At 39.5% G+C, this 24,649-nt stretch overlaps 1 protein-coding gene across 2 annotated transcripts; it reads left to right on the forward strand.

Moving 5' to 3' along the window:
• The first annotated feature begins 736 nt into the window (after nt 1–736).
• On the forward strand, nt 737–23,501 carry rell2 (RELT like 2). Of its 2 annotated transcripts, none has more exons than XM_037078191.1 (7): nt 737–933; nt 14,386–14,452; nt 15,041–15,260; nt 16,722–16,784; nt 17,123–17,186; nt 18,057–18,233; nt 18,328–23,501. In XM_037078191.1, exons 3-7 carry the CDS (start codon nt 15,062–15,064, stop codon nt 20,168–20,170), a joined length of 2,346 nt encoding a protein of 781 aa, XP_036934086.1. In that variant the 5' UTR covers nt 737–933; nt 14,386–14,452; nt 15,041–15,061; the 3' UTR covers nt 20,171–23,501. The 2 variants fall into 2 exon arrangements, with proteins under 2 accessions (XP_036934086.1, XP_036934085.1); XM_037078190.1 differs by lacking the exon at nt 737–933 and adding an exon at nt 12,717–12,865.
• Nucleotides 23,502–24,649: the final 1,148 nt, after the last annotated feature.

The raw sequence follows: 24,649 nt of genomic DNA on the forward strand, positions 1-24,649 counted from the left end.
GAGTGGAAAGAAGTCTGATTGTTTCTGATCCCACCTCGTCTCTGTTAATCTTTAGCAAATAATTCAGCATAGGCTTCGTTATTTAATTGTAATTTATGAATATATACATACATACATATGTAAACATACAAATATAAAATTCATAGTGGAATATGTCCTGCTAAAACTTAATGTATAAACTATCATTTAACTAGTGTAGTAGTGAATTTAGTGAATTTTAAAGCCCTTCTGCAACCCTGTGCCTTTTGAAAACTATGTGTTTGAACTATTTGAGATAGAGTCGGGAAGGGAACTTGATGGTTGCATTTTAAAAGGCAAGTTTATTACAAGCATCAATCTGTAAGCCGAGGCGAAAAGCAGTGCCTGGCAGTGGATCCTCTGATACTGCTGCTATCTGATGTGATGATTCTTGGCTCGATGAACCAGAGCACTCAGTGTCCCAATGTCACTCTGAAGAAAGTCAACGCATCATTTTCTATAACAACATACAACCCCCCTAGAGATGATTTTGGAGTAAGCATATTGTACATTAACTGTCAGTTAATAAATTTAGTTGATCACCAGAGAATGTATTTGTTCTTTGTATATGTTCTATATGGATGATCATTATTTAATAATACGTTCATTGTAAAGTGGTGTTTATGCAGCATGCAAATAGACCCAGACTGCTTTGATGGGTGCGTGGAGGGGGGGGGCAATCTATAAATAAAAGTGGGCGCAGCATATTTCAGTCAATGTGAAGCTGACTCTTCCGAATGAACGAAGGTTACATTCAAAGTTGCAGCCAGATGCCCCGCAGCTTCCGCCTTCCTCCGGAGACAGTCGCATCCCTCTCATCCGACAGGAGGACGCGGAGCAGGCTGTAGTGATGGGACAGCATCTCCCCACCAGGAGCCCCGGAGAGGACCGGGCTGTGTTCCTGCCGGACTCGAGGTGAATATCCCTGCTGGATGTCTCTGTGTTGCCTGGGGCCTGGGGACAGACAGTCTGAGTGTACCGGCCCACTGAGTATTTAACCTTCAGATGCAGATAAGGTGTGACTGTGTGCCCGGTGCAGGCTCAGAGGTGAGCGGTGGCGATGACGGTGTGGTGTAGTATGGGTGTTGTTGACTTGGTGGAGAGGATGATGCAGTGAATCAGCGTTACTAAAGACGGTGGGAACCTATGGGAGGATGTAGACCCGATGTACGCCGTCCTTTATCCTACGTCAACAAATGACAAGCCGAACTCCAGCGGAAAACTGTCTTACTTAATGTTTTCTTGTCGAAATGTTCAGCGAAAGACTGCGAAGGATATTTGAGGAATGTACAGGGGTCGACTGCTAAATTCGGCGTCATGTAATGCTCTATTATCAATTAATGTCAGTGTCCTAAACTTTAGACATGTGTCGCACGTTATGTGAACCCTTTCACCAAAACGGACTTGGCCTGTTGCGGTCAGCCAAGGGGAAGATGACCTGAGTGAGGAAATTGTTATTAACGGATTTTGCGACGACGCTGAAGTTTGCATCCGATTCACAGCTTCTTGTTGGAATGTGCCAGTCTACCTTAAAAGTGGCCCACTGCGTATAGATGGCGTTGTTCAGTCATGTTCAGTTCATGGACTGAACAAAAAAAATATGGGGGGAAATGAAATGACAATGAAAACGGCCTGTAACTGGTTTACTACCCAAAATGTTGATCACATTAACTCTAGAAAAAAAAAAAGTAATGTCCTTGCTCATGGTTAAATGACTTTCAGCTTTATTTTTATCCCTACCTATTTGCTGTGGCTCTCCGTGCTCAGCATGCTCCAATATGAAAGGGAAGGGAACACCACAAGATTTGATTATCCGGACCTTTGTGTATTATTTCCATAGCATTTGCCACCTAAAAACTTCAGTTTGTGAAAATACAAAACGATGGGCCATTTCACTGTGTTTTTCACATCCAGTCCACATTTAGACCAGGTCCAGATCAAAATCAAACTCATCAAATCTGGACTACATTGTCTCAGAGGGGCTGCAGACTCTACAGCAGAAGAAATACAGTTTCAGATTTTTGAAACCTTTATTCTAACTGTGATCATACAAAAAGGGGCCATTTCACCGCTTTTTTTCATGTCTAGACCTCATGAGAACAAGGTCAGGTCAAAAACTGCAATACTTAAGAGAGGCAAATCTCGACCTCAGTAAGGAGACTCCATCAGTCACTCTTCATTTGCTGTCATGAATGACAAGAAGAGCAGCAGCAAAAAATTACATTCTCAAAGCCGGACATGGCAAATGTTTGACATTTCAGCTTTAAAAATGACCTAAAATAAAGTCAGCACTCTGGATTTCTTCAGTGATTTGTTCTCTCAAAACTGAGAGCATGCAGTCAAGGACTTCCCTCTGTACCGTCTGAGATGGTTCTTTAAACACAACAGCATTCTGCATTATGTTCTTGTACTGCTGCATCTAGTGATGCTACAAAATCTAGCAGTCCTCTGAAAACACCCTGATTTTCTGAGCTTACACTTTCATCATGGCCACACAGTGCTAACTCAAACGCACCACAAAACTTTTACACATTCTATTATTTTAAGCAACACTTGAATCTTCACTTTTCATGTAGATACACATTGCACACTTAGTTGAATACAGCACTGAAAGGGTTTTCCCTATTTTTAGGAACTTTATGGAACACCATGAATGATTTTTTGATTCTCACACAGGAACAGTGGAGTCCACCAAAAACACTGTGCCACTGTGTATAAACAGACAAAGTGACGATTAAACTTTTCAAAATTAGAGAAATTCAATTCAGTTATAAATAATTTATTCAGTGAAATTAGCCTGTGTGTTTGAATGGGGAAATTATTGTAGTGTCATTCTGTTTCCCCTGGTGTCCACCTGTTAATCTAAACATGTACCAGCTGACTGTTTATAATCATATGGATGCTGTTATAATGTTTTGTGACTAACCCACCATAACAGCACTATGCATCCTGGAAAGTGACATGTTAAGTTTGTTTGCTGTAAAGTACATAAATAGTGGGAAGGGATGGTGTTTTCTGGGAGAAGTTCACTGTAGTCTCGGTCAGGAGGGCTGACCATCGCAGTGATTTTTTTTTAAGACAGTAGTTACAACAACACGATAGTGGAAGGAGACAAACACATAGTGAGTTGAAGTTTTTTGCCGTGCAGAAACGTGTCAAAGAGTCGGTAGGACAGACAGGATGACGGACACTTCCCATGTATAACTGCAGTATTTTTTTTCTCAAACAAGTTGCCAAAGTCAGTTGCCATTGACTACATTGCTGTTGTTTGGCCATGTTATGTTGTTTTGTAGGACATTTAGCTTTATTTTGTTGCGTGAAGGATCTGGTTAGTTATACGACTGTGACCACCATCAGACCGACATGCCCCCACTCCATGCCGCTGGCCTACCCTTTCACACAGATGCCAGTTTGCTTCTGATACTACCTGTGGAAGTGCATCAGAGCCGCCACACAGTTTTGCCCCTCTGCGCTTCTGAAACTTTCACACAGAGGAGGATCCAGAGAATTGGCGCATTATACCTGCACTTAAAGGGCAGTGTGAATGGGGCTAGTGAGTGAGGGGTGCATGTACAACTTACAACAAGGAGGTATGGCCAATGATATTTACACCCCGGGCTCGAAATATGTCACCGCTCAGTAAATTTAAACAACACTGAACATTTTCAATCTGCATTTTTATTGCATAGTACACATTACTGGCTAACTGTATAATATTAAGGTTGGTCATTTCAAAATATAAAATCTTATTCAGTGAAGGTCTACATGATTCTTGTTCATGTGGGACAGGTGAGGCGGTGCCATAGCACCCCCTATTGATCAGCTGCCCCTTCTCAATAGACCATTGTTCAGAGATTATACCCTGCATCTGCACAGTATAATTGCAGCCCATGGATTTGGCCTGAATCTGCTTGCAATTGATATTTTTAATGTTTCACAAATATATTACGGTTTCCCAAATCTGAGTCTCTGGAGTCTCCTTACTGTGGTCAAGATTTGCCTAGTGTATGTATAGTGCTTTTGGACTATGTCAGATTTGGTCTAAACATGACAAAAGTAGTGAAATGGCCCTTTTTTTTTTTTTTTTTGCATTTTCACAAAGAGAATCAAGGTTTCACAAATTTGAAACTGTTTATACGTCTTTCCCCATCTATGTGAAAACGTAGCCCAGATTTGATGAGTCTAAGTGAAGTGTTTTTTGATCTGGACCTGATCTCATGTGGTCTAGACATGAAATAAGCAGTGAAATGGCCCTTTTTTCATTCATAATTGATTCCCCATATTTACGATGTTTTTCAGTCCATGAATTAGCTTGAAAATCATGGTACACCACCACCTATAAGCAGAGTGCTACTTTTAAGGTGGACTGGAAAATTCCAATAAGAGACTGAATCGGATGCTAACTTCAGAGTGACCCAGATTTTAGAGCAGGGCCATGTGATTGAATGAGCATATGCAGATGCTTTTTAAAGAGCCACAATTGAAGCTGGCTCAGGGTGAAATATGTTGGAAGTAAATTGGAGAAATGTAACCTACATACAGCTATAAATCCTTATAGTGTTTGATGCTGAGGAGCCTTGAATGATGGTTGTGGATATTCACTGGGAGTCTCCAGTGTTTAGACTATGGACCATTAGACCATGGAAAGCTTGACATTTGGTGCCTTCGGACAAATTTTTGCCTGTTCTGGACTGTAGATGATAAAAAGAAATGCAAAGTTCATGGAATTCCCACAGGAAGTTAGTCAAATATTAATCAGATGGTTGCCATGATTCTGCTGATGTAGTGCATGGCATGCTTTAAGACAGGAAACATACACAGAAACTAGGCTGGACTAGACTATTTCTGTCACCAATGTGTGTGTGTGTTTGTGTGCGCGCGTGTCTGCCTGTGCATGTTTGTGTGTGTATGTGTGTGATCATCAGTCTTTAATGTTTATAAAAGTGCTGTTGTATATACACTGTATTACATTTATTTATTTAAGGACCCCCCTTCCAAGCCAAACTTCCCATCTAAGGAATTAGTTAAAAGATCAGTTTTTGTCAAGCATGGAGAAAAAAGCCAATGCAGCCAACCAGTTGAGTGGGGAGAACTCAGGTGAGACCCTTAATAACGGGAGTCTGTCTTCTTGAGCAGCATGATCGCACTCACTTCTGTTCAAACAGAAAGTTCAGAATGCGATCATACTGATTTTCCTTGTTAGACCCATGAACTTAAAAGTAAAGCAACCACATGAACCACAGTGCTAATGCCACCTTTTTTATTTGCGAAACTTTTGAAATTCTGTGTATCACTCTGTGCTGTGTTTTTGCATGTGTAGACACTAGGGATGGCAGGGGCTGACATTCAGACAAGACACACAGTGCCTCCTATTAGTATGCAAAACACATCCTGCCAGTCTGAAGTGATTCACTCTTAAGTGTGAAGGCTTCAGGAAAATATTTAAAGCAAAGGGTCTTTTTCCGAACCCAAGTGTTAGGCAAACCCATGGATGCAATAAACAAGGCCAGAGGCACAACGTTTTCTGGTTATGAACTTGGTATCTCCAGATTGCCTGAGGGGAATTTCAAATTCGGAGCAAATATTCACATTGATTTAAGGATAACCTGATTATTTTTGGCACTATTTTGGCATTAGTATGAAACAACCAATTACACAATTCTAATAGAATGAAATGATGCAGCGATGACATCTGATATCCAGAGGGTCAAAAGACATCAAAATATTCTGCAACTTGACTGGTGCGCAGAGTCACACAACTGTTGTAGGTCTTTCATGTAATTCTGCTGACAAACCAACTGACCAACACACAAGCAAACGGTCAGGGATGAAAACATACGTCAAACATTATTGATTTATTCACTTAAGTAAAGATTGGATGGCTTATAACTGTCTATAGCTAAACACTGGTAAAACAGATGTTCTTATTTCTGCCCTGGATGGCTTTGCCCTTAAAGGGATGGAATGTCTTGGCACTTTATCCTCAGTTATCCTCAGTTTTTATAGTCTTGACTGGCATGTGAATTGTTCAGTTTGTTCTTGTGTCTTCCAGAGAAATATTGTTAAATTCAGGCACATTGTGCCAAAAGCTCATCTTGATTATTGTAAGTCAGTTTTCTCATGTCCTAGCCAGACTTCCATAGACAACCTTACAAGACTGACTGACTCATTGACAAAGTTTCTTTCCAATCCAAGCGGTTTTACCAACATTTAAAAGCATTTAGCAGCAGTTAGTGCAGTGTGAACTCAGTGGAAACACATATACTCAAAAACACACAGGATGGTCATGTATTTGTTATCAGATTGTTCAATTGTAAATCAATCTCTCCTGGCGTATTTCTCTGGCAAATACGATGGGTAGCCAAATATACTTAACATCTACGTATGTGTGGGAAACACTTTTTGAATGTCAGCATACTTAAAAGAGCTAGCCTTGCTCTGAGACACTGCTCTTATGCCATATTTCCATCACATCTCCCAGCCTGCTCTGCATGGTTTGGCTCGAAACATTATGTTTTTGTCTTGTTACATGCTGGGCTGCTGCGTCAAGTCAAATCATGCAGAGCAGGCTGGGAGATGTGATGGAAATATGGCATGCATGACATAGTGAGGGCACATGGTTGTATATGATTTAGCATTGCTTTGGTACATTACACTGAACAAAAACATCTCCAAACACTAGTTAGGAGCCACAGACTGACCTCTGATCAGCAACCTTTTTCTGTTTCTACAGTACAAGAACTTGTAGCCTGCAAGCATGACTGGATTATAATTAATGTAAAGCAGTCAATACCCCTGTTGAATATTTATAGCAACGGTACTATTTATAGTTCATCTGACCTTTTTTAAATAAAAAGGAACGTCTTGTTGTTGTTGTTGTGCTTGTCTTGTTGGGTAAAATTCACTAGCCCTGCAGTAAATATTACTTATGTGAGGTTTACAATGTTATACTTGCAAAATTTTGAGCTTGACACAAAAAGAAGGGAATGGAACATTCAGTTTAATTTTAATCAACTTTGACCATTCACATTCACTGTCCAGTTTTACTGCAACACCACAGCCATTAGTGTTCATAGAAAGTATCGAGCCACCTTACCCTCTTTCCTCTTTGTCATGACGCATGAAAACTATTCTAGGTCCCTGTTCTCTGACGTATTGTCTACGCACAAACATCCCCCCACACACACGCACGCACGCACGCACACACACTCGCGCACACACACACACACCACACATCGTCATCTCTCCTTCACTTTTTTTTACTTTATTTTCTATGAGACTGTATTTTGAGCAGCACAATGCAGTTACAAGCACTGAACACTCACAAGTACGTCACTTGGAGGTAATTCTATCGGTGTCATTATGATGATGCTGAGTCATCTCTCTGCTTTCTTTCAGTTTCTGCCTCTTTAAGCTGTCAGTGTGTGTGAGGGAGAGAGAGACTGTGAGTGGGCAAACATCAGCTACCTTCCTCTCTGCATCAGACGTTTGCCCCTGCATTTGTGTCTCTGTTCTTTCACATCTGTGGGCATCAATTGACTTTAACTAGAATTGTTATCATCCACAAAATCTATAGTTGATTGTTGATTGGTATGCAAATCAAAACCTGCTGTTACTGAAGTTAATGGACTATTTCTTAGCCTTGTTTAGTCGAGGGGCTGACACCATACAGCGTACTGCTGTGTCTATGCTGTTTGACTGAAAGACCAAAGTGGTTGTTTTGTACAATTCAAATAACACATCATTGAGTTTGAAGGTTTCAGGCACTAACATATTCTCAGAGGTGTATTATATTCTGACAGGTTTTTTCTACGCTGGAAAGTTGTGATGGTGAAATTACATCATATTATCTTTTTGTAAGACGATTGCAAGCCAGACGGTAGAAACATAAGGAGTCTTTCCCCCTGTTATTTAAGAACACTGTCTTTAAATTTGAATGCATGACTTAATGTTTTTGTTCCCACTGTCATACTCAAATATCCTTTGCTTGTGCTGCGAATTGTATGCTTGGGCTCACATTTATTGTTGATTGCACAGATTTCATGCACTTGAAATTCAGCCCTTCTCCTCACACTCAGGCTGCTTCTCTGCACTCATTAAATCTCTGCAGCGCTCTTGTTTTTTTTTTTTTCTGTGCGATAATTCTGTCAAAATTTCACAGCCAATAGAATGTCAGATGTACTGTTGACCAATGAAATGATCCCTGCCTCCTTGTCTCTGCGTTAGCTCTGTCCTTTATATGTCTTCTGCCTTATACCACCAAGTGGTTGTTGGCACTGTTGTAATGCTGATACTACTTGAAACCAAGCCCCCAGGAAGAGTGCCTGTCTCAAAGCCAAATTTTGTAGTGGCTAAACCGTGTACAATGTTACAAGATGCACTGGGGCCCAAAATGACTTTTTCCCCATAAGCTGACATGGTGAGTGACATGACTCGTCCATAAAACAGTGGATACATTATTTTGAGCGTAACAACCCCCACAAAATGACTTGTTTTACGGTCATAATTTGAGCCATTCGATCCAACAACATTTGTAAAGTCTAGAAGAGCTGCACGATTAAATTATTTTATCCTCATTCAAGTTAGCTGGGCACCAAACTGGAAATGTGATATTTCCCAAGATTTTCTATTGATGATTGGAGAGTCAGGCCACCACGTAACATTTTCTCCACTGCATCCCAAAGATTGTCAATGGGGTTAATCCATGTGTGATAGTGTCTCAAATATCTCATGCTCCCTGAACCACTCTTTCACAATTTGAGCCCGGTGAATCCTGGCATTGTCATCTTAGAATATGCCCGTGCCATCAGGAAAGGAAAATTCCATTCATGTAAGAACCTGGTCATTCAGTATATTCAGGTAGTCAGCTGTCCTAATATTTTGGGCACATTGCAAACCCAGATCATAACACTGCCCCTACAGGCCTGTATGGTAGGCACCGGGTGCAACAGTTGTGTCACTTCATCTGCCTCTCTTTTTACCCTGATACTCTGGAACAGGGTAAATCTGGACACATCAGACCACATGACCTTCCTCCATTGCCCCAGTTCAATCTTTATACTCCCTAGCAAATTGAAGCCTTTTTTTCTGATTAGCCTCTCTGATAAGTGTTTTTTTAGGGCTACACAGCTGTTTAGTCCCTTGAGTTCTCTTCACATTGTGCATGTGGAAATGCTCGTACATTCACTATTAAGCATAGCTGTGAGTTCTACAGTTGATTTTTTTACAATATGATTTCACCAAACTTTTAAGTGATCCCAGATCAGGATCATTCAAGATTTTTTTCCAGCCACATTTCTTCTTTGAAAATGATGATTCACCACTATCCTTCCTGGTTTTTATAATACGTTGGACAGTTCTTAACCAATTTTAAATGATAGTTATATAATAATTTGACCCTTCTGAAACAGAGTAACATCTTTTCCATGACCACAGGTTCAATAACTGCTCAGCTGCTAGGTGAAACATATTAATCGCTGTAGTAATTATTCAAAGGAAGGCTCTTTCTGTTTGCTTAATTAAATACAAGTGATGACCTTTTTTTGGCCAGGCAGTGTACTATGCTGCTAACTGCTGTTAGAGGATGTTTTGCTGTACTGTTAGACTGTTGACTGTTTAGAGAATGTTACTTTACAACCAGCAATCAAGACTAATATTTCCTCAGGTAAATATTGCTGATATTATTTATATTTCTGTGTGTATCATGTCCTCCATTGCAGTGAAGGGTTTCTGGCAAGGGTCCTCTGATCAGGATTTTTGGGGCTGATTGCTGGAAGCAGCATTAGCCAATACCAATTGTCAATCACTTTTTAAAAGGACATTTCTTTACTATACTGTCATCTGAAGTTGTCAGCAATTCGTGGCATAGTTTAGTTTGCTGGCATTTAAATGTTGAGAAAATAAATAATTATATTTGATTTATTCATACATAAAAAAGTAAACGGGACACAGAACGTATTAACAGAATTTGGGAATAATGCTGTGTCTCAGTCTCAGTTGTCTCACTTGTAGTGATGTATGTGGCCTGAAGTCAGTTGGATACTCCATGACCTAGTCACTAGTTTTATCTGGCTACATTCATCTCTGACAGATTATTGATAAAATGTACACTGATGTAGTGTCTGTAACTCTAAATTCAAAGTCAACTGTACTCAAAATGAGTCTACTTAAGTACATTTATTTAGTGTAAACTTGTTTTGTCACATTAAACTGCAGTTCAGTGTTAAACACTTCATGTTCAAGAGACTCTCATACCACTTTTCCACTAACAATTACCAATTGACCCCATTCCCACTTCCCGCAGGCAAGTCATCCCATCTGTGATGGTTAGCTGAAGCATTACGTTGTATGTCACCGATGTCACCTATCACCCGATGTCACCTGTTTCAAGTATGTGCCAGAAACGATTGTAACACCAGAGAAAACAACAATATAGCCATTGGGAAAGAAGTGTCTGTAAACGGTGGACAGTAATAAAACGAAGAGACCGCATCCTGAATTCTCTCCTTATTTACGCGCCACGATCGGATGTTGATGATCACCTCACACAGAGTTTAGAGTTTTCACCCCAGTCTTAGGTTTAGATCAAAGCCGAGCCGAGCCGAGCCAAGATGATAAAAACCTGTGTCTACTGTAGAGTCGATCGTCCTGGGTGTAAATGCTGAGTTTACACACTCCCATTGCACACAAATACCTGATTTTAGTGGGTTTAAGTGGGATTTTTGACCAGTGGAAAAGTCCCACTGTGTGCCTCCACTGTAAGCAGTAAGCTCAGTCAGCTGTGAGCTCTGGCTGCTGTTAGGTCCTCATGCTGTAAGGTCCAAAACAAACCACGTCTGTTCTACCTGCCACCTTATCACAAACAGACAATCCCAAATGACAAACTGAACAGAATACTTCAGAATCCAACAGAGCATGTCTTTTCCTGCTGTTACCGTATTTATCTCTCTCCACAACGCTGTGTCAGCGCTAGTTATAATCACCGGCTGTCAGTCACAAACGGCTGGCTGCTGGCAGAATCTTGCCAATATCTTGCACTTGTTAAACCAAGACGGCACTGTACATCTGTATTGATATTGGCAGGAGGAAACTTATTTAGTTGTTAGCAGCCAGTGGGCAGCAGAGTCCTGCGGTGTGTGCGGCGGTGATATTTCAGTAGCGCATAGAGAAAATGTCTCCTGAGTTTACTGATCAGCTCGTCTGATCAGATTCTATAGAGACCACCAAACAAACGTTTTTACACTGTACACTGATCGGTGCCCTATCAAACGGAGCACCTGTAGTTACAATGCATGTTATTCTGGGAAACTTCCATCTGGATGCCACTTGACACACACCACCCACCCAAACATGGTCGTGGACCAAGCATAGCCCCTCATGGCAATGGCACCCTTACACACCACAAAAGCTACTGAGGGCTGGCTTGAGGCACAAAACAAAGAGCCCAAGGCACTGACCCTGCCACCAAATTCCCCACATCCCAATCTGATCCAGCATCTGGGGGATGTGCAGGAACAAGAGTGATCCATGGAGGCTCCACCACCCAAGATACAGAATCCAAAGGATCTCTACACCACAGGAATCCCCTGGAAATCTTATGACTATGCCAAGAGGGGTCAGAGCTGTTTTGGCTGAAAAAGGGGAATCCTCACAATATTAAACAGGTTGTTTTAATGGTGCAGGTGGTCGGTGTAAGATACTTTAAAATTCAGATCTTTATCCATTGGTTAAGTCAAACCAGAGATCCGTTGCCTTCAGTTATCACAGTGCACTCAGAACATTGAGCTTTACCAGCAGCAGCCAGTGATCTATAGACATCTTTTTCACCTCTCAGGAGACATGCAGGCTGCATGAAGCCTGTGATTGGTGGAGGCTGTTGAGGACACAGCCAGAAAGGATAAACCATACACACTACACAGGGCTGACAAAACGACTTTTTCTCACTTAGGTAGTAAGTGACAGTATTCAACATAGTAAAGATACAAGTACATCATTATCTGTGCTGTGCTCCACAACTTGTGAAATCTGCACTCATGATACTGCAAGGGCTTGTCTGTACTCAACACTTACGCCCACAGACAGCTCCACCTTGAAGTTGCCATAATTTTTAAATCTAATTTTGAAAATATCACCTTGCCGCAATGCTGATTTCACTGTTAATGATCAGCACACATTTATTTAAACCAACAAAGATTGCAAACGACAAATCAGCCATTTTGAGGATGTTCAGTCGAGAGGGTTAATGATATGCATTATCAAGGCTAAACCACCCTGAAATGTTTCAGAAGGGACAAGTGCTGATAAATGTGTGTGTGTGAGTGTTTGCGTCCATGTCTGCATGTTGGGTCAGCCCGCTGATAAGCTAGCAGGAGGGCAACACTGATAAGTGCTGTATGATAACTCATATATATTTACTGCACATTCACAATGACATACTGTATACACAGAATTATTTACTTAAAGTCTATGAATGTATGTCATCTGTATGCATTAGGGTTAGGGGCTAGGGTTATGTACATTACCTGCAAGTAAAGTGAACTTATGTTTAAAGACCAGTGAGGATAAGGTTCCCTCATTTAATCTTTTTCTCTTTTCCTTCACACACACTGTTTCTGTGTCGCTATCGTTCTGTGTAAAAACAAAAGGGTGGGGCTAAAGGGAACGCATACTCTATAGGAGCACACGCTGCCTGCTGGTTTAAGCTTCTTATCCAGCACACACATTTTGACATTTTAGTTTATCAACCACATGTCATCAGCTGCTTTCTGTGCTTTTGCTGGCACACTTTAAATCGACCATGCTGACTTTCAAAGTTCGGATGTGTCCACCGGTGAGGGGCAGGAAAATGGTAAGAAGAATCTATTTGTCAGCTATCAGGCATAGAGAGAAATATTACAGAAGGTGAGGTTTTGAAATTGGCAAAAGTTACATGACTGCCATATTAAAAGAGCTTTAAATGAAAATCAAGCATAAGATCAGGGATACATGGGCAAATTTCTATGAACATGCATGACATGTATTGTAAACAGAGCAATAACAAAAAATATTGGTAAGATTTTTTTTTTTTTTAACAAAAATTAAAGCTTGAGTATGTCTATGGATGTGTTCAGGAATATGTTAGTGTGGTGTCCAGAGATGCTAGTAATTAAACTGATGTCTTGTGGCAAATGTCTTTTGCAGCACTAAGAAGTTATTACCTTATTTAATAAGTATGTCAGCAGTAGTGTTTGCTCGTGGGCAGTTTATGAACCTGTAGTTTTATAAATACGTTACTCATATAAACATGCTTTAAAGGATGTATTTGATATTCCCTGCCAGCCTCTTCAAAATAATAGGGGACAGTATTTCTTTCTAAATGTTTAGTTCAAATCCTTTTGTTATTTATTTTATACATTTCATTTGTTTCTTTTCACATTCATTGTTGGAAGATTCATCCCTTCCCAGTTGTATTTTTACATTCTCTTGTCACATAATTAGTGCTAGTAAAACTTTTGGAGGTATGCATTAATACAAACGTTCTGAGAACAATTCATCTGTTATAAATAAGGGCAACTGATAAACGACAGCAAACTGCTGCCCTTCTGGGTAAAATGAGATTATTCTCTTATAAGCTTCATGTGTGGTGGTTGTGTTTATGTTTACATTATAGCTTACTTAGTTCAGTTTTAGCAACACAGCAGTAACAAATGAAACAGTCACATCACACTTACTGTCGACCCTGCCTTAATGCCCTCGGATCAGATAATGCATGCATGCATTGATGAGTATACCAGTCAATGTGCCAATCTCACATACTTTATTCATTAGGAATGGACTCCAGCTACTTTCCAGCACCACCTGTATGTAACTTAACAGATTTTCACTGCACAATTAGTCAGTATCTATAAATGGCAGGTGACTTGTGTAACTTCATGCAGGGTTAGCGTTAACCTGCAACCTAATTCTGATGGTCACTTCTCAAAGCTCATGACCGCCGGTGAGGATCGGAACGCAGATCAACTGGTAAATCGAAAGCGTTTACTTGGTGTTCAGCTCCTTCTTCACCATGATGGTCCCGTGCTGTGTCTGCAATACAAACCACCTGTCCATCCCACGCTCCATTTTCATGTCGCTCCTGAATAAGACCCCAAAATACTTGCTTACTTTCTTGAAAAGGACACTTAAATAGCCTGTGCCCTGAAAAAAAAACAACGCAAAATTGACAATGCATCCCTTTCCCTGTCTCTCTGTATATATGTCTTCCACTTTGTAGTGTCAGTTGTGTGTAAAGACACAGAAGTGTCAGATTAAATTTATCTCATATACATTTACCATGGAATTCTAATAATCTCATTGAGGTCTCTTTCTCTCTTTCTTTGTTTCTTACAGACTGACTCTTGACATTGTCCAGTTGAAACAGAAGGCTTGAAAATGATTTAACCAACCCAGAAAGCCTGTAAGTTTTACAATTCACACTATGTTTTTGTCTCTCTTGACTGATATTGGGGGTATATTTAAGCAACTATAAGTAAGATGGCGTCTTCATCAACCTCTCCATCACATTCTATTTCTTTTGTCCTCGAGAGTCTTTTTCTATACTGATACTCTCACAGATTGACTCCCTGTAAAGAGACATTATTATTACATCAATATAGCTTTTAACATTTTCCTATGAGTAATAATTATGTGTCAGTAATATGTGGCAATGTATAAAATGAGATTTTCTCACCTTTTTAGACTTAAAGCCAAACAACATAGCATTATAGAAAATTTAACAGAGATAGATTATGATACAGTTACACGGATGTACTTCCATCATCCGCTGAACAGATGGGAGTCTCAGTATTTTATTAAATGAAACCTAATTGTAATCTCAGCCATAAATCCCATTTGTAGTCCTCAAAAATCCTCTTAAAGGAGTGAGGGCCAAATCAGCAGTTAAACATTAACATTTGCCCACTTAAGTAGTTGTAAGTCAAATTCTGGAAGGTACTCAAAAATGTTTACATCTATTATGCACATTTTCTCTCTGTCTCTCTCTCAGTGACTCAGGTTGAATTTACGTATGACTGAATTAGAAGCCTCTGGGGTGGAGGATCACCCCCCACCCTACATAATCTTTGTGGTGGTGTTCCTCTTCTTCCTCACTGGACTGTTTGGCTTCCTCATCTGCCACCTGCTGAAGAAGAAGGGATACCGCTGTCGCACTGGAGATGTGGACGATGCTGAGGAAGAGGAGGAGAAGCTTGGAGGAAATGCAGAAGGTGGGTAAATAAAAAGTTGAATCGACAAGGAGGTTGTAATTGCTTGAATAAAATAATCAGCAGTCATAGTCTTGGGAGAGTACAATTTAACCTGTTGAAACAATCGTAGATTTCTTTTCTGGCAATGTCAAAATAACCCTGGTGATGTCATCAGGATTATCTTGAACTTGAAGATTGACAGCAGAACGTGTGGGCGTGTTTGAAAGGCACGGACAGTTACCAGGCGGAGAGGCAGGGGGTTGAAGATAGCCATGGCCTGAGGCATTATGTTTTCAGGGTCGTCCGTGTGTCCATCCTGTTCTTGTGAACGCGATATCTTATCAGGGAACTCATTCAATATTGGCACAAATGTCTTTGGCATGACCTGATTACATTTTGGTGGTCAAAGATTACTGACCTCACAAAATAACTTAAAAAACAAATGTCTAATAGGATCAAATTATGAAGTAGTGACGTGTGTTATCCAGTGGGTCAAAGCTCAACTTCACTGTGGGATCAGAATATTCAACACCATAACTTATCGCCATAACAATAGGGGAAACTTTACATTTTCACACTAATCTTTGTTGTCCACCTTGAAACTGATCTTATGTTATGATTAGATCTTATGTTCAATTCGTGTATGTAGCATCTGAGTTAGCGTTAGTAGCTATTTTGTAGCTTCTGTCTGCTCTGTCAGATTTGGCCTTGTTGGCCAAACATTTGAACACATACAAGGACATTGTAGGACACACATTTTTGGGCTTCCCTCAATGAACTCACACACTAGACATACAACAGTAGTCCAACACAAGCTCATTGGTTTTGCTGATATTAAGCTTCAGGTGACTGTCATTCCATCATGTAATGAAGCTTTCTGTCAGTCCTCTGTACTCCTCTGTTGAAGGAAATTATTCACTGGAATCATACTTGTCAATCAATTTTACCAATCTCTCCCCCACTGATCGTCTTTTTACCAATGTTCAATATCTTATATAATGTCCTTTTTAAGTCCTCATTAAATAAGTAATATTATGAATCTAGACAAACATGGATGTAAAGTGGGGTGCACCAGCAGCTCAGTTGGTAGAGTGTGCACCAGGTGTGGACCAGGATGGGACTGGGCTAACTGGTTAACACATATTATTGAGTTGATATTCTTTTCAACATAATACATACACATAATAAACTGTAATTTCTTCGCCTTGTGTGGATAATTTAGATGTTGGTAATTTTATAACTTGAGCAAATATAAATCAAAAATACAAACCAATGTCAAGTAATAAGTAAATTCACACTTTTGTTAATAACTGTATTATGTTCTCTTATATTCAGCGATGAGAAACAAGCATACTCAACATCTTTTTTTCACAACATTATTGCAAAACAACAATGCTTAACTCTATGAACATAATCACCAAGAATTCACTGCACATTGTTCTCACACATATCGGATCTGTTTCTTGCTCTGCTGTGTTTTAGATGAGGATGAGGAGAACCAGGATACAGTGGAGCAGATCCTCAAATGCATTATTGAAAATGAAGGTGACAAAATGAACACAAATGTTTGAGATTCTGTTTCATTTTGTTCAAGTTGAAGTTAATCAAATGTTATATTTTCTAATCTTTAGAGTTGTTCCTCCTTGCAGTGTTTTACTGTTGTCTGCTATATACACGTAATTGATATATTTTTGAATGACGGCTGTTGATCTGATGTTTAGCATTCCTAGATTTTAACAATTTCATGCCCAAAAATACAAGTTGATGCACATATCTATGGCCCTACATATATATTTTTTATCAGATAAACTCAGTATGCAAACCCATCCTAAAATACTTGATTACCTCTACTCTCAAATACGTTGTTCTTATGTCATCCCTAGCTAATATGGAAGCCTTCAATGAGATGCTGGGAAACCACAATGTCTGTGTGCGCCATGACCCCAGGTAAAATCATACATCTCTGTGTTAGTGTCACACTTCAACTGTATTTGACTGCATGTTGGTGTTACAGACGACATATTCATCTACCAAAATATGACAGTGTAGCTTGAATGTCACGGAGCAGTCATACTATGTAACTAATTTTCCCATATCTGACTACTACATGCGACATGATTAACTATTTTAGAACCAGAATTTGTTTGCTATGTTCAATTTGCTCTCTTAGCTTTTTCAGTGTAATAAATACATGCTAAATGCTGCAATGATGGCTCTGTTCTTTGGCTCAGGGGCTGTGTCCTTTGTGCTAACGAGCTAGCTGCTAAAGGAGTCTGTTGCTGCCGCTCTTACACATTTAATTTGTAAGGGCATTTGATTTATGGATGTAAAATGATTTTCTTCAAATCACGTAAAAACCTTTGTGAACCTACATCCTCTGCACACACCATCCAAATTTCAACAATGCAAAGCATAGACATGCTCATCAAATAAGCTGATTGACTGATCCAACATACCAGTGGAAAAGGTTTCTCTACTTTTTATGGTCAGAGTTGGGGGATAAGTTCAGTGTAGCACTACAACACATGATCATCTGGCAGAGCAGAGGAAAGGAAGTTCCCCTTCATGGTACTTGTTAATCATTGTCTGTCTACATGTTTGTTTCCAAGATGCAGTGATTTGCTCATGTTACCAATGAGTAACTGATGTCCTTTTCCTTCCACATTTTTTCTTTTTTTCTTTCTTTCTTTTTTTCTTTTTTTTACAAAAAAAGCATAAGCATTTGAAAGCATAATTCCAGCATAGAGTTCATTGCATACAATACACATAATGAATATAGGAATAGGAATTAACAAGAATGATCATGGTAATGTCCAGGTTGCGTAAGGAGTCCATTGGTGGTATTCCATCCCATCACCACACAGTCCACTCAGGCTCCGACCACAACTCCTGCCACCTCTGTGCCCAGGTGCGATCTAAAAAGGGCCGACGACAAAGCCGAACCCCACGCTCCAAACATCGACCTGGAGAGCAGACTGTCTTCTCTGTTGGCAGGTAACAACACAAGATTAAGCCAATCATGCATAGTGCTTGTTGGGATATAGTAGCAAAAAAAAATTGCATCCTAAATATATAATTTTCCACTCAGGTTCCGGGTGACACATCATGATAAGAAGCACCATGGAGGTCCTAATCCAATGGCCAGTTCAGGAGACCAGCTGGACCAATCCCAGGACAGCGAGGAGCGGAAGGAAGGGTACAATCTAAGAAGCATGTTTAAGGATGCACGACCGCCATCAGAAAGCTCCAATGGGGTTGCCCAAAATGTAGGGAAACGTAGGAAGAGTGTGACCATCTTCGGGCTGAGGCGGGGTAGCGACCCTGTTGGCATCAAAGTAGGAGAGGGGACAGCTAGAGAGTCTGGAGGTGTTAGATTTGCTATTCAGAAGCAACCTGTAGTGCTGGAGGAACTGCTGCAGAGAGAGAACCCCAAGGTCACCCCTGAACATGGCACTAAACCTGGTGTCAAACCTGAAACAGAGCCATCAAAGAATCAAATATGTGTTCCAGCCCATCAGGAGGATAAAACTATAGGTGTTGTTAATTCTCCTTCATCCCAAACTTATGTCAAGGCCCATGACGCTAGCCCTGCACTTGAAATTGGCTCTAAACCTGGGCCCAGTCTTGAACCTTGTACAAATCTTATGATCAAACCTACCACTGGGAGAACAGCAGCTTTTGGTGGCAGCTCTCTTCCCATTTCATCTCCTGCTTCATCTAGACAGATTTTTAAGACGATGGAGAAAGGAGAAGATATCGCGGATAATATGTTAAAAATCGATGCTTATGATCCTGGGCCACTTCAGACCTCAACACCTATTGCCCCCATGCATGGATTAATTTCAAGTTTTACTCCTGTAAGTCCTGCAGATCAACCTGAACCATATTCTAGCACAGGTTTCCCAATTACCCAAACACCACCTAACCCAAGCCCCGGCCCCGATCTGGAGCCAGACTTTGGTGCTAGCCCAGCTTTATTAAGCTTAGGTTCATCCCCGCCATCTTCATTTCAAACCAAGACCATATCCTCAGTCTCTTTGCTAGGAACTCCTACTTCACCTCTAGCAGTCTCACCAAGCCCCAATCTAAGTTCAAGAAATACGCCATCAGAGGCCACAAAAAGTGACTTTTCCCCTGCCCTCACTCCAAGTCCCAAATTACCATCAGGCAAAGCAATGTCTAGCCAATCCCCTGCTACATATTCAAGTGCTAGTCCACTGAAAGTCCGTGCTCCCTCACCTGCTCCAGTTGCTAGTCCCAAACCTGATGCCATGCCAGTATCACCTCAAACTTCTTCTCCAGCTGACCAAAACCTAGCCATCGAAAGCCCACATCGTCTGACTTTGAAGTCAGACAGTGTGACGTCTGTAACATCCATGACCAAAGGGGATATGATTTCAAGTCATCTATCTCTCAAGGAACAAGAGCTAGAAGGAGCTACAATCCCACAGTCAGAAGGAAAAACAGAAAGAAAGACTCTCGAAATTTCCTCCCCCACTGATCAGCTTTCTAAGGACAGACTGAGCACTTTGCCTCTTTCCCCTTCCAGTCTTACGTCTCCCTCCTCACCCATAGGGAACAGAGTAAGTAATGTGACCATCATCAAAGCCAGCCCAGACAGCAAGCGAGAATTTTCTGTTGTCACCATGGTGGAGGAGGAAGAATCATCTACTTCATTAAGAGAACAGAAAGGAGAGACCTCTGAACTTGGTGTGGAAACAGACAAAGAGAGAATTAGTTCAGCAGATAGTCAGGGAGTAAAGCTTTCTGCTTCAGGAGTAGGACCATCTGAAAGTCAGCGTGGAGAGACCTCTGGAGCAGAGGATAGGCCAATGATATACCAAGAGAAGGATGATATGGTGGAGATGGAAGATATTAGAGACTGCCAAGTGCAGCAAGTGGAATCAGCAGATAAATTGAATGAGGAGTAGGAGAATGTGAACATTTAGTTAACAAACTAAATGTTCACAACTGTTATGTCTCATTATAATAGTGTCTGGAGTTAAAACGGTCATCTGATGATCCACAGAAAGAAGTGATGAGGAAAGGAAATGTAGTAATAATAAAACTGAGTAATTACGAACATGCATTAAATCATTTAACTGCAGCAGTGACTATGTTGCATGACTGGACTGGCTGGTTAACAGATGGGTTGGTTGCTAATAGAAAATACTCTCTCACTGCTAGCTTTAAAGGAGGATTTTCACCACAAATCACTTAAAGGCTCACCAATTTGTTAACCATGATTTTGTGTTTGAGATTTTCAATTTTCGATTCCTACTTTTGCAGGCAGCCATAGGCTTCAATTCATTTCAGTAGAATATAATATGATTCTGAGCCTGTGTTACTGGGATCTTGACATACTGCAAAACTGGGTGATTTTGATACAGTAAAACATAACCCCCAAAAAGCCACTCCTATTCAAGTGTCACTTCAGTGGTCTCAAACTGCTTCTCCGTTATGTCTGGGATCTATCAGAAATATAATATGACTCAGCCAAAACATTTTTTTTTAAAAATATAATTATAATTTTATGTTGTTTCACTCCAGTTTAAGTGACGCTTTCATATATTCAGTTGAAATAAAAAACACAATTCTATAGGGAGTTCACTTTTATTTTGTCACAGGGAGTGCAATTTGTTTAGTTCATTCATCAGAAATGCGTCTTCAGAGCAAAGCTGTGGTTATTTTTGGCATTTGTTGACAGAGGTTCCATTTTTTTATGTATCTGTTGTAATAATAGCATTTTAATTCAGTCTGCAGGAGTACTGAACAATAGTAGCTGTTTGATGAAGACTTGCAGGTGACAGGCTGCACAGCCCCAGCTTTTCAGTGAATCTCCCTCGTTAATGTTATCAGCTTCCATATTAGTTTAAATCTGACATATTGTCAAACACGCACTTTTGCTTTTGCCCACAAATCTGAAAGTTAACTGTAACTGCTGTTACTCTGTTACATGTCTCTGCTACTGGACCCGCTTCTGCACCAAACATATGCTCTTGTAATTGTAGCTTCCCTTCTCGGACCATTGATGTTGGAAAATGATGTTGGGGGTGTCAGGCAAGTAATGTAATTGGTTTAAGCCAGACCACCTTGTACCAGGTATAACAACTATGCGTCAAGACCAATGCAAGTTATTTATAAGGAAAAAAGATTTGTAAATAGATAAGAAAAATAATTTGAAAACATGAGCAAGACATGCTGCCAGGTGAAATAACGTACATTATTCCATTTCTTTGTTCTGAGCATGTTTTCAATAAATTATGCTTTTTAAAATTAATTAATTAAGATTCACACTAACAGTTAAAAATTAATCATATAAAATTGTACCAAAACTGCTGTTTGCTTTTTTGTATTATTATTTTAATAATGAAAACAAAAACATTTTTTGGAAATGCATTTTATTGTAATACTTGAAGACTGAAGTAGCCCTCCTATGAGATGACAATACCACTGAGGGCCCCAAGCTTTTAACAGCAACATTTACTTATGATCCAGATAAAGAGATGGATTTTTGTCATCACTTGCTTGTTTTGCCATTTTTGTTAATTTCTCAGGAGACAACGCGTGGGTCTTGATGAAAAAAATCTGCCGTATTTTGGGTTTCTGATAACAGAGAGTAAATCTGATCTGATCTTAAGTTATGGTTAGGCAGTTATGGTTAAAAAATTAAAGGTATACAGATTCACAGAGTTGATATCAGATTGACTAAATCAAAGGGGCGGAAGTATGTGCTTTACTGAGTGCCATTCTAGTTTTATATGTGACTACTTGCCTTGCTGATTGATAAGCTGACGTCTAGTTGTTGACTGATTGCATTTGAGTCTTTAACGAGAGTTGTGTGATTTAATTTTTTACTGAAGTGGTGTATCGTAGGCATTTGGACTTGTTTCCGTTATTTAAAGTTGTTTCATCTCCCATCCAAGAGGCTGACATGGACGGCACACTGGAATGACTCTCTTTGAACAGAGGAAGTGGTCTACAACATTACTTATCACCCACCTACAATGCAGTACTTAGTTAAATCCACAGACAGCTTAACAGCCATTCACACCTGGACTCACCTAGCCCTAGCAAACCACAAGCCAATGACCCACAAGTGGCCCTAGACTCTGAAACTCAGAGCTCACATGTGTCCTTAAGGACTCTATAACAACTCTCCCACACAGAGTTTAAAAGCCTGCAGCTCCCCTCCAGTTAGTCAGAAGAAGCTTCTTGGATTAGAGGTGAAATATCTTCAAGAAAGTTCAGTTGCCTACAATATAGCATCATGACATGGATAACTGATAACCTTCATCAACTTATTGATTCATTGAACTTATTGTTATTTAATTCATTGAGGTACTAAGGTGTTAAGTTCTGGCAGCCTCTTATACCATTTAGTGCTCCTCCTGATGTCATTCAAAATTAACAATTTACATCAATTTAGTGAAAGTTCTTGTAATGATGTTTGTCCCTATCCTATAACATAGTTGCTATTGTCATCCCACCATGCCAACACTAACAGTTAATTTAACCATGGGTCATGTGGTGTGCAAGTGCATTTTTTATATTAGCACCACTGAATACAGAACAAACAGTCACATTGATGTGACCATATAGAGTAGTCACAGCATATTGTTATTGTTCTAGTGTGATCATGTACTTCCTCCAGTAAAAATACTACTTTTTCTACATACCAGTCACTCCAGTCCCAGAATATGTCATATCAGTTTCCTGGAATTGTAATAATAATGAATATCTTGGAAAACATTAGCCTTTTTCTATGTGTCTTAATATCCACAGCAATTCTTTCTGCTCACAACATTTTGTTGTCAACATATATTGAATGCTTACGAGGAAAGGGAAAAACAATAACAAATGAAACTGTCAAGAACAGCCATAGACTTCCTACTAACAAGTTGTACATACCAAGGCATGACAGTGTAGGAGTAATATCTGTGAGATAAGCTCTCAGACTACAGAGACGTGAAATTGAAGTAAAAACTCTGCGGTCCTTAAAAGCTGTGAAACTTAAAGTTAATGTATTTTAAAGTATGATGTGTTTTTATTCCCCTCATTTTATTGTACAGATGAACTCACTAAGTTGTGACAGTTGTATGACAGGTTACATACTACAGAAAGATGTACATCTAACATCATCTTTCAACTTTACAGTATTTCTCCATGTTCTCTAAATTTATAACTGCTACGATAAGAACAACAACATCTAAAGGTGGGTCCTTTTATGCATGTCGTGTTTTACATCCATTTTGATGAAATGCTGAGTATATATATATATATATATATATATATATATATATATATATATATATATATATATATATATATATATATATATATATAATCTTTAATCTTTTAGTTTAGAATGATGAAATCTGGAGAACAGTTGTCCACAATTGTCTGACCACTCATGTTACAAGAGAGACCCATTCAGTGCTTTGGGTTTGTACATATATGTTTGTTAGAAATACATACAAAAAGAACTACAGTGAGTGAGCCACCATGACTGAAGAGAATAACTAAAGAAATTTGAACTTTCAATCAATAATTTTTTACCACTTTAGGTAATGATTGCTTCCTTTAGAAGGAAGGAAATGCATGCAATAAAGGTTTAAAAACTAGATTGAGTTAAGAACTATAATTGAGCGCTATGGTCATTGTGAGGAAATACAAATCAAGAACAAAGTGAAAAAGAGAGAATGACAAGAGAAGTATTTCAATCTATGCAGACTTGTAAGACATTATGCTGTCTTGTAAAAGTATGATTTACTGTTGTGTTTCCATCACTTTGTCTTGTAAAATTACAACTCCAGTGTATTATCAATGATCAATTACACTTATATGGATGTTATGTAATAACATGTTATGTTATGTTACTCCTGTTTTTGTTGTATGTTGTCAGGGTGACCTGATAGGTTGTGTGTTACCCTCTGCTGGTCACCATACACATCACACCTTCACAAGTTTCAACATATGGGGGTCAGGGTTCTGTCACCCACTTTTAACACAACACTAAATATACTCAGAAGTCACACTGTGTCATCTCTTACATATTTATTCCACTAGCAACAAGCTGCTGTGTTACTTTTCAACATACTTCGTGCCCATGTGTTAACCTGAAAAAAAAGTTAAATGTAATATTTGTTTGAATTACACTTCTAACAATAAGTATGTGTAAAGAGGACCATGTTTTTTTGTTTTGTTTTCTACTTATGAACTATATCTTAAGCAAATTTAGAACTTTAACAATTACTTGACTGCATCATATATGTACATTGCACAGCAAATATATAATCATGTGTATAAAAAGATAGAAGATGTCCTTAGGTGCTATCAGTAGCCATGTTTATCCACACAGATCTATGTGAAGCTCTGTTTGAACATATTTTCTTCCATCCAATAAGCAG

This window comes from Acanthopagrus latus, chromosome 18 (assembly GCF_904848185.1).
Source record: "Acanthopagrus latus isolate v.2019 chromosome 18, fAcaLat1.1, whole genome shotgun sequence".
In the NCBI taxonomy this organism is placed as follows: domain Eukaryota; kingdom Metazoa; phylum Chordata; class Actinopteri; order Spariformes; family Sparidae; genus Acanthopagrus; species Acanthopagrus latus.

Coding starts and splice junctions, on each gene's coding strand:
- rell2 (XM_037078191.1), top strand. CDS start 15,062: ATGACTGAATTAGAAGCCTCTGGGGTGGAGGATCACCCCCCACCCTAC. Junction 15,261..16,721: donor GCTTGGAGGAAATGCAGAAG/GTGGGTAAATAA, acceptor GCTGTGTTTTAG/ATGAGGATGAGGAGAACCAG. Junction 16,785..17,122: donor ATGCATTATTGAAAATGAAG/GTGACAAAATGA, acceptor TGTCATCCCTAG/CTAATATGGAAGCCTTCAAT.